Source organism: Elephas maximus, chromosome 7 (assembly GCF_024166365.1).
Source record: "Elephas maximus indicus isolate mEleMax1 chromosome 7, mEleMax1 primary haplotype, whole genome shotgun sequence".
NCBI classification, from domain to species: Eukaryota; Metazoa; Chordata; class Mammalia; order Proboscidea; family Elephantidae; genus Elephas; species Elephas maximus.
Window position 1 is genome coordinate 102,080,493 of NC_064825.1, and position 18,466 is coordinate 102,098,958.

The 18,466-nt window shown below is 40.5% G+C and overlaps 2 protein-coding genes across 12 annotated transcripts in view; one reads left to right on the plus strand and one right to left on the minus strand.

Annotated features, from left to right (window-relative positions):
- HARBI1 (harbinger transposase derived 1) overlaps positions 1–18,466 on the minus strand; it is a 55,420-nt gene that overhangs the window by 11,075 nt on the left and 25,879 nt on the right. Inside the window, exons 2-3 of one of the 4 annotated variants that reach the window (XM_049891040.1) lie at positions 11,511–11,559; positions 5,312–6,126 (exon numbers count right to left, since the gene is read on the minus strand). In XM_049891040.1, the coding sequence (XP_049746997.1) occupies positions 5,312–5,981 (670 nt within the window). In that variant the 5' untranslated portion in view covers positions 5,982–6,126; positions 11,511–11,559. Of the gene's footprint in view, positions 1–5,311; positions 6,127–6,246; positions 6,443–6,469; positions 6,767–6,788; positions 6,825–11,510; positions 11,560–18,466 lie in introns of those variants that run through there. The other 3 variants (XM_049891041.1, XM_049891043.1, XM_049891042.1) reach the window with 3 other exon arrangements.
- The window catches only part of ATG13 (autophagy related 13), a 43,199-nt gene continuing 31,722 nt past the window's right edge, over positions 6,990–18,466 (plus strand). The window contains exons 1-3 of one of the 8 annotated variants that reach the window (XM_049891031.1): positions 6,992–7,548; positions 7,931–8,046; positions 17,469–17,538. The gene's annotated coding sequence lies outside the window, so the exon portion shown is untranslated. Of the gene's footprint in view, positions 7,549–7,930; positions 8,047–17,468; positions 17,539–18,466 lie in introns of all 8 variants that reach the window. The other 7 variants (XM_049891032.1, XM_049891035.1, XM_049891028.1 and 4 more) reach the window with 7 other exon arrangements.

The window sequence follows — 18,466 nt, forward strand, 5'->3', positions numbered from 1 at the left end:
TTTCAGAGACTTTTCAAAATCTACTTACTATCAACTAGATCCTACAAACAATTCAACGAACTCCTGTAAAGCCATAATTCCAGCTGAATCTGGGGAACCGAGGTGTGGAGAACAAGAAAATCAGTAATTCCTACATGACCTCAAAGTCCTTAACAAAAGGATTATTTGCCAAATAGAGTAATTCCTCATATGATCGACTTTAAAAACTTAAACCTCAGTTTGCTTATCTAAAAAATGGGAATAATAATACCTCATAGAGTTGCATTTAGGATTAAATGAGACAATGGATATAAAAATCTTAACATACTGTTCAGGAAATGACAGTAGTCATAATTACCAAGTCCTATTTCAAGATCCACCTTTCAATGATGTCTTCCCAACAATATCGACCTTTCATTTTTCTGATTTTCTCCATAAATTACGTACCAATTTACTCAAATATTTCACATTATGCTATCTGGTGTTGTTCCCTAGTTACTGTTAGGTGCCATTGAGCTGATTCCCACTCAGTGCGACTCCATGTGCAACAGAACGAAACACTGCTTAGTCCTTCACCATCTCCACAACCACTTCCATGTCTGAGTCCATTGCTGCAGCCACCGTATCAATCCATCCCACTGGGCGTTCTCTTCTCCTTTGCTGACTCTTCACTTCACCAAGCACGTTGTCCTTCTCTAGGGACTGGGTCCTCCTGATAACATGCCCAAAAGTATGTGAGACGAAATCTCGCTATCCTTGCCATCTAATGAGCATTCTGGCCGTACTTCTTGCGAGACAGATTTGTTTGTTCTTTTGGCAGTCCGTGGTATATTCAATATTCTTCACCAACACCATAATTCAAAGGCATCAATTCTTCTTCAATCTTCCTTATTCATAGTCCAGCTTTCACATGTATATGAGGCGACTGAAAACACCACAGCTTGGGTCAGAGGCACCTCAGTCCTTAGAGTGACAACTTTGTTTTTTAATACTTCAAAGAGGTCTTTTAAAGCAGATTTGTCCACTGCAACGTGTCGTTTGATTTCTTAACTGCTGCTTCCATGGGCACTGATTGTGGATCCAAGTAAAATGAAATTCTTGACAACTTCAATCTTTTCTCCATTTACTCTGATGTTGCTTATTGGTCCAGTTTTTCTTTATGTTGAGGTATAATCCATACTGAAGGTTGTGGTCTTTGATCCTCATCAGTAAGTGCTTCAATTCCTCTTCCTGTTCAGCAGGACAACTTGCTAAAAGCGAAGTTCATAGTTATATTACATATATACATACATATATATACATGTGTATGTATATATAAAAACTAATAAGTCTGTCTTGGAAGAAGTATAACCAGAGCGTTCCTTAAAAGCGAGGATCGTGAGACTTCATCTCATGTACTTTGGACATGTTATCAGAAGGGACCAGTCCCTGGAGAAGGACTTCATGCTTGGTAAGGTAGAGGATCAACGAAAAAGAGGAAGATCCTCAATGAGATGGACTGATACAGTGGCTGCAATAATGGGCTCAAACATAGCAACGATTGTGAGGACAGCATAGGACCAGGCAATGTTTCGTTCTGTCATACACAGGGTCGCTATGAGTTGGAACCTACTTGACGGCACCTAACAACAACGATATATATATTCTTTTTTAATAAGGTTATAAACCATGTTTTCTATTGGGCAATACTGAGCACACACTACTTGTACTATTTTTTTTCACAATTGAAGATTTTGTAATAGTATATACGAATAATTTCATTGTGTCTTTTGTTGGGTAGACATCTTGGATAATCCATTCAAGGGAGATTGCTTAGTCCAACTTGATGAAGCCTCTGTCTTTTGCATACTAATGAAGCACTGGTGGCACATATTGAGGCTGTACTTGCAAGCAGGCTGTGCCTGTTTAAGCACACACAGTGAAAGCAGGAACCCTGGCCGAATTTTTCAGGTGGCTCCAATAGAGCTGCTGGTGATGCATTTTGCTTCGAGGGATATACCAAGACAAAAAGAAAGAGATCTATTTCTTGATTTATCACTATTCTTAATTTATCGTTTGAAAGATTCAGACTATTTTGTTTTGGGGGTTTTGTGGAAATAAAGTGCTGGAGAAACTGAATTTACAAAGAGCAAAGACTAAACTCAGATACCACTTAAATGACTGCTGGGCTTCTCTGAAGATCAGCCCTAACCCTCTGATATTCTATGGCCCTACCCACATGGCACAACTTCACTTATATGCTCACAGACATACAGAGAAACTCCAGTCCTCAAGCACTCTTTCTATGACTAGTCAAGCAATGATTTTAAGAGAATGCTTGTCACCGACTGAACTGTACAAAAACCTGTTGCTGTCGAGTTGATTTCGACTCATAGCAACCCTACAGGACAGAGTAGAACTGTCCTACAGTGTTTCCGAGGAGCACCTGGTGGGTTCGAACCGCCAACCTCTGGTTAACAGCCGTAGCTGTTAACCACTATGCCACCAGGGTTTCCATGTACTGTGCCAATCCCCTCAAAATATGTGTAAACTTGGCTAGGCCATGATTCCCAGTAGTGTATGGTGGTCCTCCATTTTGTGATCTGATGTAATAATCCTCCATTTTGTGATGTGCTGTAAATCCTAACCTATATGTTAATGAAGCAGGATCACAGTGGTGTGTATCTTGAGTCACAGCCTTACAAGAAGGTATGACTCAAGTCACACCCTTACTCAAGTCACACTCTTCCTTAAGGCACATCCTTACTCAAGTCTTACCCTTGCCTGAGTCACCTTTTATCTTACAAGACATAAAAGGAGAGAGAAATAAGCAGAGAGGGGAGTGACCTCACTCCACCAAGAAAGTACAGCTGAGAGCAGAGGTTCCTGCGTTGGAACCTCCCAGACCCAGAGGAAAATTGATGTCAAGACACATGGAGACCTCCAAGGAACACTGGGCCCACAGATGTTGAAAGGAGACAGGACCTTGCCCCGGAGCCAACAGGGAGAGAAAGCCTTCCCCTAGAGCTGGTACCCTAAGTTCAGACTTGTAGCCTCCTAAACTATTAGAGAATAAATTTGTTTGTTAAAGCCATCCACTTGTGGTATTTTTATTATAGCAACACAAAATAACTAAAACAATGCTCTTTTTAGACTTACCTCAACACTGTACTTTTCTGCTTTTTTTTACTTGATAAATCCCGAAAACCCCTACACATCCAAGTATTAACCTCCCAGCATTTCCTGAACTGTATGTAATTTTGTTTCCCAGTATTTGCAACTCAAAGAAGTATCTGGTTACAAAAAATGAAGCAAGTCTAATAACACTAAAACTATTCAACTAAGGTCTAAGTTGAAAGAAGAGGCATTAGATGATAGGATATGCTTATTTTCACTCACTTTAAATATAAATAGCAATGAAACATTGTCAACTTTTGATGGAAACAGTCGTAGGCCTAATATTAATTCACAATGAGACTCAAATGCCAACTTCAGCTTACTGATACTTAGAAGCCAAGAGGAGGAAGCTTCTTGAGAGGCACTCCAGCCCTTTGAGAAATGTTCAGGAAACTAGCCCAGCATTTAATCTGTAAGCATAGCACGGTGATCAGTTTTGGCTCCATCACTTAATAGCTGAATGATCTCGAGCGTGTGATTTAACATTTCTGTGCCTCAGTTTCCTCGTGTATAAAAATGTCGATACTAATATTTAACTGTTAAAAAAGTTTTTGTAAGGATTAAATGAGGTATTCCATGCAAAATGCTTACAACATCACCTGACTGATCCTAAGTGTTCAGTAAGTGTTAACTGGCTTTATTGTTAGGGTACAAAGTGAAGATATACATAAGAGACCAGCTTGGTACCCACAACTGCAGTAGTAGCTAGATTACAGTAACCAGTCTTAGACACTTTATTTTTTTATTGTGTGAGTTGTGTGAGAATGGAATTTAAAAGTTCAAAGTAAGCACAAAAAACCAAAAACCAAACCGGTTGCCACTGAGTCAATTCCGACTCACAGAAACCCTATACAACAGAGTAGAACCGCCCCACAGGGTTTTCAAGGTGCACTTGGTAGATTCGAACTGCCAACATTTTGGTTAGCAGCCTAGCTCTTAACCAGGGTTTCCAAGTAAGCACGAGGTGGGATTTAAGTGAAGATACAACAGGCAGAAAAATGTTGATGTTCTGAAAGTGGTATAGACAAAACAGGAAAGCAAGTCAGATGCCAGTGCCTATATTTTGGCACTGATAATGGTGTATAGAAGCAACAACTCAAGAAAATCATTAAGTTTCAAGATATTACACATACCACTCTGGCAGTTCTAAACCAATCACTCTGACAGCAATCCCTTCCCATTTGGAATAGGGGAGATTTCTCTTTAACATGCCAGGAAGAATGCTAAAGAGAAATGTTTCCCAAGTGTCTACTACATGTTAAACATCGTGCTATGAGCAAGTGAGTGCAGATCTATTAATGGTCTTAAAGAGAGATCTTCCAGTCCTTTATGTAACTTTTCATCTCTCACACAGTATGTTGTATACAAGATAATCCTTGTTATTCTGTTGCTCACATAAGGTTAGTGTTTTAAAAAAACAAAAAGAAAAACTAAGCTGCCAGGCTAAAGGGCTTTATCACAGCTAACTAACTGTATTAACTGACTGTATTCCCCATAGCTATACCGTCATCTCAGATCACAATGCTCAGTACTGAATGAGTTCTGGTCATGGAGTCTTGTCTTACTCACAGCGCTAAACCAGGCTTTCCAACTCAACTATAAAATCTACTTGTATGGGACTAGGGCAGATCTGTGAAATGAGTTCCTATAACAATATCCGTGTAAGTGCACCACCTACTATCGTTTTCATAGTTATCACAGTGGCAGTCACCAATGGTAACAGCGCTACCTTATATTTATACATTTGTACAGTACTTCATAGTGAACTTTCATGTTGTCGTTGTTGTTGTGTGCCATCGACTCGATTCTGACTCACAGTGACCCTACAGGACAGAGCAGAACTACCCCATAGGGTTTACAAGGAGTGGCTGGTGGACTCAAACCTCCGACCTTTTGGATAGCAGCTGAGCTCTTAACCACTGCTATCAGGGCTCCTAATCTTCACAACAGGTATCACTGTTGCTGGCATTATTTTCACCGATGATAAAAATTCAGGTGCAGAGAGTACAAGTGACTTACCTGAGGTCTCATAAAAAGTGACAGGACTGAGGCTCAGGTCTATTGCTGTTAGCTACTGTTGAGTCAGCCCCCAACTACAGGCTCCCGCATTTCTTTCTATTCTGCTACATAATTTTTCTCTAGCTACAAAATGAAGCATTTATACCCATAAACTTACCAAGCAGCCAGCTGTCTTTGTGCATTCCGGCTTCAAACTGACTACAGAGAGACGACTGCTGCAGCACAGTAGAGTCCTGTAGGCTACCCGGCCAGTTCGTCTCCACAGTCATTAGTGCCCCTCTGAGGTCGCACACCATCAGGCAGTTCAAAGAATGCAGGCCTTTGCGGTTCACATAGGAGAGGTCTTCGGCATTTGGTGCCTTGATTGCCACATGGATACAGTCAACCACCCCTATCACCCCTGGCATCCCTGCCAACCCATAGAATCCATCCTTCAGAGCCTGCATGGAGGTTTCATCAGCTGGAAAGTGAATGAACTGCGAGGCCCTTTCCACCAGTGCTTCAGTGACATTGGCAACACAACGACTCATAGAGGCCTGACTGATTCCAATAGCATCTCCCATGCGAGTCTGGAAGGAACCTGAGGTATAGAAGCCCAATGCTGCGAGGATCTGTGTCTCTGGGCTAATAGCCCTGGATCGCTGAGTAGGTCTAGAAAGACTAGCCCCCAAGAGCTCCACTAAGTAATAAATGAACTGTCGTGGGAACCCATACACAGACATCAAGTACTCATCTGTCACATCATCCAACTTAAAGCGATCCAATGTTCGGTGACCTCGGCCATACAGTAAGAGATCACAATCAAGCACTGTTATTGGTATAGCCATGGTGTATTCGAACGTCGTCACTCCTTCCCTGTTATTTATTCTGAGCTCTTCACAATGAAGTTATTGGTGCAAGAGTATTTTAAAAAGTGTCAGGATTCAGCAGCTAATCATCAGTTAAATGGTTCTGGTATTTATTATCTTCTCTCTGTAAAGATTAAAAAAGGAAAACATTAGAAACCTACTAAAAACCGAAAGAAATGATTCGAAGGCTACAACAGCCCTTTTTCCGCAAATTCTCATTCTGTTCAAGCAAAAGGTGCTGTACCTGTAACTCTGGGTTTCTCTCACTAACTCATGACAGTGGGACAGGCTTGCTCTGGTTTGAGAGTTAATGGGAGTTCAATCTCAGTGGCTCATTTAATGGTTGGCATTTCAACTGAGAACAGCAGAAGATTTAATAGGGATGATGGTATAATTATCCACAAGGCAAAAGAGATCTTCTTTTAACTATACAGTTCACAAAGCAGCTAATTTAAGTCATAACTAACCTGGGCAGGGATCAGTCATTACCCAAAACCCTCCACCTGATAAGTACGGGATGGATGTGGGGGATTCTCAAACCAAGGGGGCCAAAAAAGCCCACGACCCAACTTGGTGGACGGAGATGTGCTATAACAGGCTTCCCCTTCACTCCCAAGAAATTCAAATCGTGAGGCTGAGGGTTAGGAAGGAAAACCAGATAGGTTAAAATAAAGGCGCGAAAAAAGAAGCGACTCCGCCGCTTTTCTGGGGTGCCTTAAAAAACGTCTAACATGTCGCAGAAAGTCTAATTGCGCCGGCCAAAGTCCGCCGAAGCCGCTCACCCACCTCTCCGCGGGTGCCTGGTTACCAGCCGCACTTCCCCACCCACCCAGCCCTGTTGGACCCTCCTCCGGAACCGGCGCGATAGCTCAAAGGCCGCCACGGTGCTCGTCAGCTGCACCGCCCACTCTACGTCAGTGCCCGCCCCCCGCCGCGTCCTCACTGCCGCTGCCGCGGTGATCTGCGGTTCGCTGTCGCATATTCCACACACTACCCCAATGTCCTTGCTGTCTTAAAGACGCCCCGATTATGCCTTCCTCTTCCCCTGAGACACTTGTGAAAATTGGCTTGGAAGAATTATATGGATAGAAAATCAACTTTCATGGGGATTTCCAGGAGAAAAAAGACTAAATAAGGCAACCAAGTGTGTAGCGAAAGTGCGACTGAGATTAGGCAGCAAGATTTCCCTCATAGCCTTCTTTCTCCCCCCGCGCCTTCACCGAAGCGGATGAAAACAAACACTGAGGATGGCGGCGCCGGGAGCCGACGGACTGCTGGGCTTAAGGCTGAAGTGATCGCCTGAGCTGGGAGGGGAGCCCTGAGAAGGGCTGGTCGACGTGAGTGAGCCAACTCCCATAGTTCTGGGAGCGAAACACCCGGGCCTGCGAGCCACGAGCCTCCTGCGGCGTGAGGTATCTCTGCGACCGGTGCTGTCACTGCAGCCCCAGAGCGCCGAGCCCTCAGCCAAAAGGCGCGGCTGGCTGGCCCCAGGCCCCGGCCTCCGTAATGAGAGCCCCGAGTCACTCTCTGTGCCGCAGCGTCGCAGGTACTAACTTTAGAGGGAATACTACCCCCCGCCCCGCCCAGAACTTTCAGCGCCCCCGGGTGGGAGGCTATGGATCTGCGGCCCGTCGAGTACCTCCTGTGGAAGCCGAAGCCTACCAGCCATGCTTCAGTTCCCGGAGCCCCTGAGTTTTCTTTGGGATGTCGGGTTAGGGTAGGCCCCTTGGCCCTTGATTGTTTCGTCTTACAAAGAGCCCCAGAGCTTTCCTCTCTACTTTCCCAGCTCTCTGATTTAGGTCTTAGGGCACTTTTTTGGAGGTAGCTTGTGGGGCCATAATAACTCCAGGGCTGGGCATTAATATGAGTAAGGTAGGTTTTCATTCAATCAGGATTTGTTAAGTGCCAAATATGTACTTCGCGTGTAGGTGAGGGTGACTGTTGACTAGTGAAAAAAGGGACCCAAGGTTCACGGCTATCTTCTTACTGGCAGCGGAACGACCTGTGGAAACCTGCGACCCATTCTCATTAAATAAATCTCTGGGTAAGTAGCTAAGCACCTTCTTGGGCTCATCACTAACGCATTTCTGTTTTCACTTTCCCAGTCAGCTGGTTCCCAGTCAGTCTGGTCGGTTCAGCTTAGCATTTCACCTTTAGTATTCTTCTCCTGGCACCCCCACAGGCCTCTCTCTCTCCTGCGCAAAAAGTACACATTTTGCCGTTGTAATTAGTTTAAAACTCTTTGCCTAAGTCAGTAGAATTTTTCGAACACCTTGGGTGTGCAATGTGCAATAATACAAATGGTAAATAACAGACCCTTTCTTTATATTTCCAGGTTTTTATGTGTTCTTTTATGAGTGTTAGTCGTTTTCATATCTGAATATTGTGGCTTCAACTAAATCGTTAAGATTTAAAAAAAAATTTTTTTTCCAGCTCTGTTTTTCAGTTCAGCAGAAAGCTTATAATGTTGGTGGAATGGAATTCTGACTCAACAATACTTTTAATACACAGTGGGTGATGAATAAGTGCTGAAGTAACTTGTCACATACAGTGATCTGCAGTACAGATGCATGTAGCTAACTCATGCACTGTTTTCAAATTGTACCCCCTTTAGATGTAAAATTAAGAAGGCTATGGTAACTCTTGAAATCTAATTTTCATAAAACTTGCAAACCACTGGATTTTCCTTTACTGTGCTTTTACCTAAGTTCTTATTGTGTATTTGTATTTTTCTTTCCTCCAGTAGTGATTATTAAAATTCAAGCAAAAACTGCATCTCTTTAGCTCCAGCTTATATTGTTTTAAGAGCTAAGAATCAACTGAACTCAGTGGAGTTCCACTGTACAGGCATACTGGAACTGTACTGTATTGAGGTGGAAACAAGACAAAGCTCTCTTATTTTTCCCATTGTCCTTTCCTTCTTCCCCCAAACCCAGTTAAAGTATAACCTCCATGACTCAGAGCAGGGTGTCTGTAGCCTAAATGCCAAAAGAAGCAAACACATTAACTTTTGAGCTTTCAAGGACCCAAGTCCTACTATGTGAGTGATTTTCAAGGATAAATTTGACTATACAGAAAATATACCCACTTTAGAATTTATCATACCCACCCCATAAGGTGCATTCCTAATACTTTGCAATTATATTAGGTTCAAATGGTAGTGGAAGGTATTTATTTCTGAAACTATCTAGAGAATAGTTATTTAATCTTCATAATAATACCTAGAAAGCCATAAAACTGCGTTTTTTAATTTATCTTCCTCATTTTTGAACGCTTCATTATAGGAGAAATGAATAATTACATCCATTGGCAGTGTGGCTGAGTGCTCTTTAGATTACAGAGAATGAATAGTACGTACAAAATATTCCTCAGTGTTAAGATTTTAGTTCCTTTTTTTATGAAAGAAAAGTGGAGACTAATTTTAAAATGCAATCTCTTCCATTAACCTTTGAGTTACTGTATTGCTTAAGATTTGTTTAGCTTGTATGTGTTGACATGAGAGTCTTAAAATATGTACACTTTAGTAAAAGGGGCTTATTCTTGAACAAAGCTTACCTAAACTTTATGTGTGGATAACTTGAAAGTAGTTTCCAATTTGGTATGTTGAGCTGAATAAGATGAATTTCACTAAATCACCAAAAAGTGCATAAACTTTCTTGCTTCCTCTTTGTCAAATTGTGGAGAAAAATTTCAACTAGTGTGTGATATAATAGAGGCACTGGAGCCAGGAAAAATGCAGAGAAGGGCATAATCCTCTCTGCCTGGGGGAAATCAAGAAACCTTTCTTAAAAGCTTTATCTTTAAATCTTTAAAGGATTGTAAATTCCGAAAGGGATTTAAAATTAGTTTTAAATAGTTGGTTGCCGTTAATGTATAGGGTAAATATGGGCCAGTTTATTAGAGACATTCTCTGAAGGTCAGTGTAGGTTGCTTGGGAAATTTGTCTTGATGTCCTGGTGGTGTCTTCAAGAGAAGGGATGAGAATATGCATCACCACTGCTTAGAAAAACAACTTACGAATGTGCACGCTTAAGTATGGGTCAGTAGTTACCTTCTCAGTGGAACCCGTTGTCATGAGTCAATTCTGACTCATACTGACCCTGTAGGACAGAGTAGAATTGCCCCGTAGGGCTTCCAAGGCTGTCAATCTTTAAGGAAGCTAATTGCCACATCTTTCTCCCACCAGCAGCTGCCGGGTTGGAAAGCACCAACCTTTAGGTTAGCAGCCGAGCATTTAACCACTGTGCTACTAGCGCTCCTTTCTTAGTGAAAGGGAAATCAAGAATTGATAGAAGAGGTCATTTGGTATTGCTGTTTTTGAAGGTACAGCTTTCCGTTTTGACTCATATGCATGTGAAACAAATGTTGTCCTTAGATGCCCTCAAGTCGGTTCATAGCGACCCTATGCACAACAGAACAAAACACTTCCCAGTCCTGGGCCATCCTTAAAATTGTTGTTATGCTTGAGCTCATTGTTGCAGCCACTGTGTCAGTACACCTGGTTGAGAGTCTTCCTCTTTTCTGCTGACCCTGTACTCTGCCAAGCATGATGTCCTTCTCCAGGGACTGATCCCTCCTGACAACGTGTGCAAAGTATGTAAGATGTAGTCTTGCCATCCTAGCTTCTAAGGGGCATTCTTGTTGTACTACTTCCAAGACAGATTTGTTCGTTCTTTTGGCAGTCCATGGTATATTCAATATTCTTCACCAACACCACAATTCAAAGGCGTCAATTCTTCTTTGGTCTTCCTTATTCATTGTCCAGCTTTCACATGCATGTGATGCGATTGAAAATACCACGGCTTGGGTCAGGCCCAACTTAGTCTTCAAGGTGACATCTTTGCTTTTCAGCATATTAAAGAGGTCCTTGGCAGCAGATTTTCCCAATGCAATGCGTCATTTGATTACTTCACTGCTGCTTCCATGGGTGTTGATTGTTGATCCAAGTAAAATGAAATCCTTGACAACTTCGTGAAACAAATACAGAGTTAAGAATCATTTCATATTCCTTTCAATCTTAAGGGGTTTTTTTCTTCAATTTTTTTTTGTATTGCCTCAGTTATTCAGTCATTAGGAGAGGGAGAATGTTGAGAAATTCTTAATGAGATTTAGCTGTCCCGTTTTAAATATGACCCTATAGGTGTTTTTCCCCCTTAATCAGACTTGCCAAGAGTTTGTCTATTTCTGTTGGAATTTTCAGGAAACCAGATGTTGGGCTTATTTATTCCTTGGAATGGTTTAAAATTTTTTCCTAGGTAATTAAGCTTGGTTTTTATCTAATAACCTTCTTTCATTTTCTTTTGGTTTAGTTTCTTTCTGGTTTTTTGAATAAATTTCTTGTTTATTTTTAGTCTTTTTAAATTATAACAGCATTTAAAGCTATATATTTTCTTTTGAAGTCTGCTTTTGCTGTATCTCATTGGTTTTTATGTCACATATTCTTCATTTTGATAATTTCTACATAATTTGCAACTTCGGTTTCTATTTCAATATTTATTGTAAACTTACCTGTTTTTCTTGCTAGCTACTGCTGGTTTGCCATGTTGAGCTTTTAAGCCTGAACCCAAAACATTAAAAAAAAAAAAAAAACTATGTTAGAAATAGGAATACATAAAAAAAAATCAAAACCCGTTGCCGTTGAAGAAATACATAGAATACATAGAAATTATTTTTTCAGCAATTGATGTTCTCCTTTTTCCAGTTTTAAATGCTAAAGATAGTATCTAGAGTTATTTTTATATAATCTCTTGCCAAATTATTTAGTTGTTCATTTGAAAGTATTTGCTCTTTCTTTACTTGTGACTGTTCCACCCTAATCCAATTTGTCATCAAGTCCCATGTAGATTATTACTACAGCTTCCTGGCTACTCTCTCTGCTTGCAGTCCTTTTACTTTATCATCCTGTCTGTATTCAGATTAATGTTTCTAGAACTTTACTTACCAAAGAGTCTGTGTTGATTCTTTACTAATCTGCTATTTGACTCTATTTTGTGTGACTTTCATGACTCCCTCCTTATCTGGCCAGACCATACTTATCCAGTTTATTTCTCTTTACTCTTTTACTTGCAAATCTTCAACTGTCTTTTTCCTAATTTTGCATACCACCTATTTCTTTTTCTGGAACTCCATTTACACATATGTTGGACTTTTTCTTGTGTCCATAGGCTTCAGATGACCTCATGTCCCAGTTTGTACCTGTTGTCATGGTATGATTATTAATAGTGTCCTTTTCATTCTCAGAAGCATCTCAAATGTGGATACTTACTTTATGTCTATTCTGCTCCTTTCTGTTTTCCATCTGCTATGGACTGGTTTTTTTTTTTTTTTTTTTTTAATGGATTGAATTGTGTCCCCCCCAAAATACGTGTTGTAAATCCTAACCCCTATACCTATGATTATAATTCCAATTGGGAATGGGTTTTCTTTATTATGTTAAGAGGCCACATCAGTATAGGATGTGTTTTAAACCTTTGAAATATAAAAAAGCAGATTAGGACAGAGAAGCAAGCAGAGATGAGGGAAGATAGATGCCATGCCACATGAAGATCACCACAGAGCCAAGCGATAAGAACTTTCTCCCAAAACCAGTAGAGAGAAAGCCTTCTCCTAGAGCTGGTGCCCTGAATCAGACCTCTAGCCTCCTATACTGTGAGAAAATAACTTTCTGTTTGTTAAAGCCACCCACTTGTGGTATTTCTCTTATGGCGGCACTAGATAACTAAGATACCACTGTTTTGCCTCTTTCATTCTGGCTATTTTCTTCTGCCTGATAACTCTTTTGGAGCCCTGGTGGCACAGTGGTTAAAGCACTTGGCTGCTAACTAAAAGGTCAGTGGTTTGAACCCACGAGGCAGCTGCTGGTGGGAGAAAGATGTGGCAGTGCTTCCATAAAGATTTACAGCCTTGGAAATCCTATGGGGCTGTTGTACTCTGTCCTATGAGTCACTATTAGTAGGAATTAACTCAGTGGCAGTGGGTTTGGTTTTTGGTAAATTCTCTTTCACAATTGGGAAACCCTGGTGGTATAGTGGTTAACCTGCTAATCTAAATGTCAGCAGTTCGAATCTACCAGGTGCTCCTTGGAAACCCTATGGGTAGTTCTACTCTGCTCTATAGGGTCACTATGAGTCGGAATCGACTCGACAGCAACGGGTTGGGTTTGGTTTCGGTTTTTCACGATTTCTCTCTTTGCTAATCTTACCTGCTGTTAAACTCAACCATTGAGTTTCTAATTTTTTTTTTAAGTTATAGAATTTCTATTTGATTCTTTATAATTTCTAGTCCTCAAAGATTTCCATTGTGTGTTTTATTTAATTGAACATATTCAGCATATTTATTTTAAAGTCTGTGTCTGATAACTTTATTATCTGAATAACTTACTAAGGTTTCTAATATCTCTTGTATCTCCTGGATGTTGGTCATCTGAGTTTGTTTTCATGAATGCCTGCTTTCTTTTAATATGTGCCAAATATCATATATGAAAAATTGCAGAGATTTATGAGCTGGGATGACATTATTTTCTTTCAGGGAGAAATTAGGTTTATTTTGGCAGAAGTTAAGGATAGGACTTATCCCAAATTGTTGAAGTTGAGTAATGTTTAACGTTTTTCATAGTATGGATCAAAAAAAGAAAGGAAAAACAGAGGATTGTGAAAAAGAGGGAGATACTTGGACAAAAGGAAAAGAAGAGTGACACACAGGGTCTGTCCTCTCTGTCGTCTGTGTTCTCATTTTGTACTCTACTCTTAATCAAACTTCTGTTTTAAAAAATCTACCCACTACTGAATGTAAAATGGTGCAGCCACTTTGGAAAACAATTCGGTAGTTCCTCAAAAAGTTAAATGTAGAATTACCACATAACCCAGCAATTCCTTGGTATATACAAATTGAAGACATATGCTAACATACAAGCTCATATACGCATGTTCATAGCAGCAGTATTCATAAGAGCCAGAAAGTGCAGACAACCCAAATGTCCATCAACTCATGAATGGATAAACAAAATGTGGTATATCCTTTTTTTTAATATAAAAATATTTTTATATCCATATAATGGCTTATTATTCAGCATAAAAAGGGATGAAGTGCTGATCTATGCTATGACATGGATAAACTTTGAAAACATGCTAAGTAAAAGAAGCTAGATAACAAAAGCCACATTTTTTTTTAATAATTTTTATTGTGCTTTAAGTGAGAGTTTACAAATCGAGTCAGTCTCTCACACAAAAACCCATACACACCTTGGTACACACTCCCAATTACTCTCGCCCTAATGAGACGGCCCGATCTCTCCCTCCACTCTCTTTTTTTATGTCCATTTCACCAGCTTCTAACCCCCTCCACCCTCTAATCTCCCCTCCAAGCAGGAGATGCCAACATAGTCTCAAGTGTCCACCTGATCCAAGAAGTTCACACCTCACCAGCATCCCTCTCCAACCCATTGTGCAGTCCAATCCATGTCTGAAGAGTTAAAAGCCACATGTTTAATGATTCCATGTATGTAAGTGTTCAGAGTAGGCAAATCCGTAGAGATAGAAAATAGATTAGTGGTTGCCAGGGGCTGTGGGATGGAGGAATAGGGGAGTAAATGAGAGTGGATACAGTTATACTTTTTGGGTTAATGAAAATGTTCTCAAATTAGTGGTGATGGTTGCACAATCTACGAATATACTAAAATTCACTGGATTGTATACTTTAAAATGTTGAATTTTACGGTATGTGAGTTATATCTCAATCTTTCCAAAGTGTATAAATCGATTTAAGAAATTCAACCCACTACCTTTTTCAGCATCCTAAATCAGCCCTGATATTCCAGTTCAAACGCTCTAAGTCTAGGTCCGCTTCTTCCCAGCCATCACTATTTCACCCACATGCCTCTGTTCTACCGTACCACTCCCAGTACTCGTCAAGCTCTGTAGCTTTCCAAAACTTGCTGCTTTATACTCAGATCTTGCAAGTCTGATTTTTTTCATGCCTTTGCCGACTCCTGGTGATTTTTTGAGTCCTAACATTGCTGTGGCTGCCCCGAGTTCCTGTCTCTTGTAGGAGTTTAACATGTACAAGCATTCTTCCTCTTAGCTTGTCCATTCTTCCCTCAGATGTGAGGCCTCTTTTACATTGTCATATTATTTTGAGTTACTGGTGTTTTATTTCCACATGCAGTCTGTAATTTTTTTTTTTTTTAAGGTTTTTAAACTATGAATTCATCTAGCTAAAAGTTACAGAGGAGGGCTGTGGGTGTGGCCTGGCAGCAGAGTATTGATGATCCAAGGCTGTGTAAGTTTCCCCAAGGCTGTTTCTGGCTGCCTTCTGCCTATGTTTTAGGGGTTTTAATGGTTCTGGACCAGTTTTTTTTTTTTTTAATGGACTTTATTGTTTATATTAGTTTTGTGTTTACAGAAAAATTGTGCAGAAAGGACAGAGAGTTCCCATTTATACCCCCCTCCCTGCACTGTTTTTTCTATTAATACCTTGCATTTCTGTGGTACATTTGTTACAATCAGTGAACCAATGTTTATACATTATTTACTTAAGTTTACATAAGGGTTCACTATTTTTGTTTTTAATTTTTTTATTGTACTTTAGATGAAGATTTACAGAGTAAACTAGTTTCTCACTAAACAGTTAATACACATACTGTTTTCTGACATTGGTTGCCAACCCCATGACATGTCAGCACCCTCCCCTTCTCGACCTTGGGTTCCCCGTTACCAGTTTTTCTGTCCCCTCCCACCTTCTTGTCCTAGCCTCTGGGCTGGTATGCCTATTTAGTCTCATTTTGTTTTATGGGCCTGTCTAATCTTAGGCTGAAGGGTGAACCTCGGGAGTGACTTCATTATTGAGTTATAAGGGTGTCTGGGGGCCATACTCTTGGTGCTTCTCCCGTCTGTCAGACCAGTAAGTCTGGTCTTTTTTTGTGTATGTGCATGAGTTAGAATTTTGTTCTACATTTTTTTCCAGCTCTGTCCGGGACTCTGTCAGAGCAGTCAGTGGTAGTAGCCAGGTACCATCTAGTTGTATTGGACTTAGCCTGGTGGAGGCTGTGGTAGTTGTGGTCCATTAGTCCTTTGGACTAATCTTTCCCTTCTGTCTTTGGTTTTCTTCGTTCTCCCTTCCTCCAGACAGGGTGAGACCAGGGGAGTATCTTAGATGGCCACTCACAAGCTTTTAAAACCCCAGGTGCTACTCACCAAAGTAGAATGTAGAACATTTCTTTATAAACTACGTTATGTCAGTTGAGCTAGATGTTCCCTGAGACCATGGTCCTCACAGCCCTCCAGGGTTCATACTTTGTGTTGTAAAGTCCTGTGGGTTTTGACAAATGTTTAATTAATGTCATGTGTCCACCATTACAGTACCATACAGAATATTTTCACTGACCTAAAAATGCCCTGTACCCCACCTATTCATCCTTCTTCTCTCCCGCTGACTTCTCGGCAACCCACTGATCTTTCCACTGGTTCTGGACCAGTTTTGGGGTTATTTTCTTGGCTTTTTTTTTTTTTACTATGCATGTAGGTGGTATAACTCTGGCTGCCATACTCCATGTACTTTACTGAAGAATACTTTTGAAGTTTTGAGAATGACTTGCCAACCTACCAACCTTGCCATGATAGATGACAGCCGTCGTTGGTGCTCCTGCAGGATTCATCTAGCCTCTGAGATCAAGGATCACTTGCCTCTGGGGTTCTATGCAAAGGACTGTGTTTCCACCTGCCCATAAGGTTAAGGACTTATCCCCCTGCCCCTACTCCTGTTGTCCTGTGTTTGTTGGAAGAACCTAACCAAGCTCCCTAAGGCTTCAGCTCCCCTGGCATCAGTTTTTTCTTACATCTATAGCTTTTTTTATAGCTTTAACTTACCTCTTCTCTGACACCTGGGATTTCTTAGTCTTTATAGTTTAGCTGTGTCTCAAAACTTTTTTATTGTTATATTTTATCCACATTTTTATGTTTGTAGTGGGAGGAAGAACTGAGCATGAACACAGTCCATCATGTTGTTGGAATTCCCGCTTAGAGATTTTAAACTCATGTTTATCATAGCAGAGTACATTGAACTCTTTGGCTACTTCACTCTGAGGCAAGGCTATCTTGTGATGGGATCTTTGAAATACAGTTAGAGCAGTCATTCAGATGTTTGAAAAATTATGTTTGAAGAAGGGCCACAAGAAGATATGCCTAATTTTAGAAAACTTTTATGTGGGTGAAAATTAGGGACTATAAATTCCCTACCCTGTTATAAACCATTTAATGCAAAGATTTTTGTTTGCTTATTTAAATTTTTTATTTTGAAAAAAATTCATATCTGCAGGAAAATTGTGAGAATATTATGTGTACCTTTCATCTAGATTCACATTGTTCACTCTTTGCCATACTGCTTTATTTTCATTCCCTCTCAATATATTAAACATCATGTAATATAATATATGTAATATATTCTTTTTTTTTCTTTGATTTTTGTTTTTAGCTGCACCGTTGAGAGAAGTTACTTGTATCTCGTATCTCATAAGAACAGGAGCATTGACCAAAGTGTAATTGTATGTATCAAATTCAGGGAATTTAACATTGATGCAGTATTATTGAGTATATAGTCCTGTGTTCAAATGTTGCCAATTGTTACAATATTGTCCTTTACAGAAACTTTATTTTTCCAAGATTGAAAATGAGCTTCTTAGTTCAAGTAGACAGCAGGAGACTATGTGTTTTGCTCCTGTCTGGAAGGGAAATGAGAAGGCAGAGTGAACAGAAGCTGGCTGAGCAGACACAGGGAATACAGGGTGGAGAGGAGGAGTGTGCGCTCTCATTAGGGAGAGAGCAACTAGGAGTACATAGCAAGGTGTACATACATTTTTGTATGAGAGACTGACTTGATTTGTAAACTTTCACTTAAAGCACAATAAAAATTGTTAAAAAAAAGAAACTTTATTTTTTCAACCCAGGAACCAGTCAGGATCAAGTACTGCATTTAGTTGTCATATCTCTTTAGCCTCCTTTAATCTAAAACAGTTCTTCAGCCTCATTTTGTCTTTCATAACACTGACATTTTTGAAGAATTGTTGGTAGCTGCCATTGATTTGGCCCTAGACTCGACTCATGGCAACCCCATGCAAAACAGGATTGGACTGTTGTGATCCACAGTGTCTTGGTCATCTAGTGCCGCTATAACAGAAATACCATAAGTGCGTGGCTCTAACAAAGAGAAGTTTATTCTCTCACAGTCCAGTGGGCTAGAAGTCCGAATTCAGGGTTCTGGCTCCAGCGGAAGGCTTTCTCTGTCTGTCAGCTCTGGAGAAAGGTCTTTGTCATCAGTGTTCCGTTGGTCTGGGAGCATCTCAGCGCAGGGACCTCAGGTCCAAAGGACACACTCTGCTCCCGGAGCTGCTTTCTTGGTGGTATGAGGTCCCTAACTCTCTGCTTGCTTCCCTTTCCTTTCATGTCTAGTAAGATAAAAGGTGGTGCAGGCCA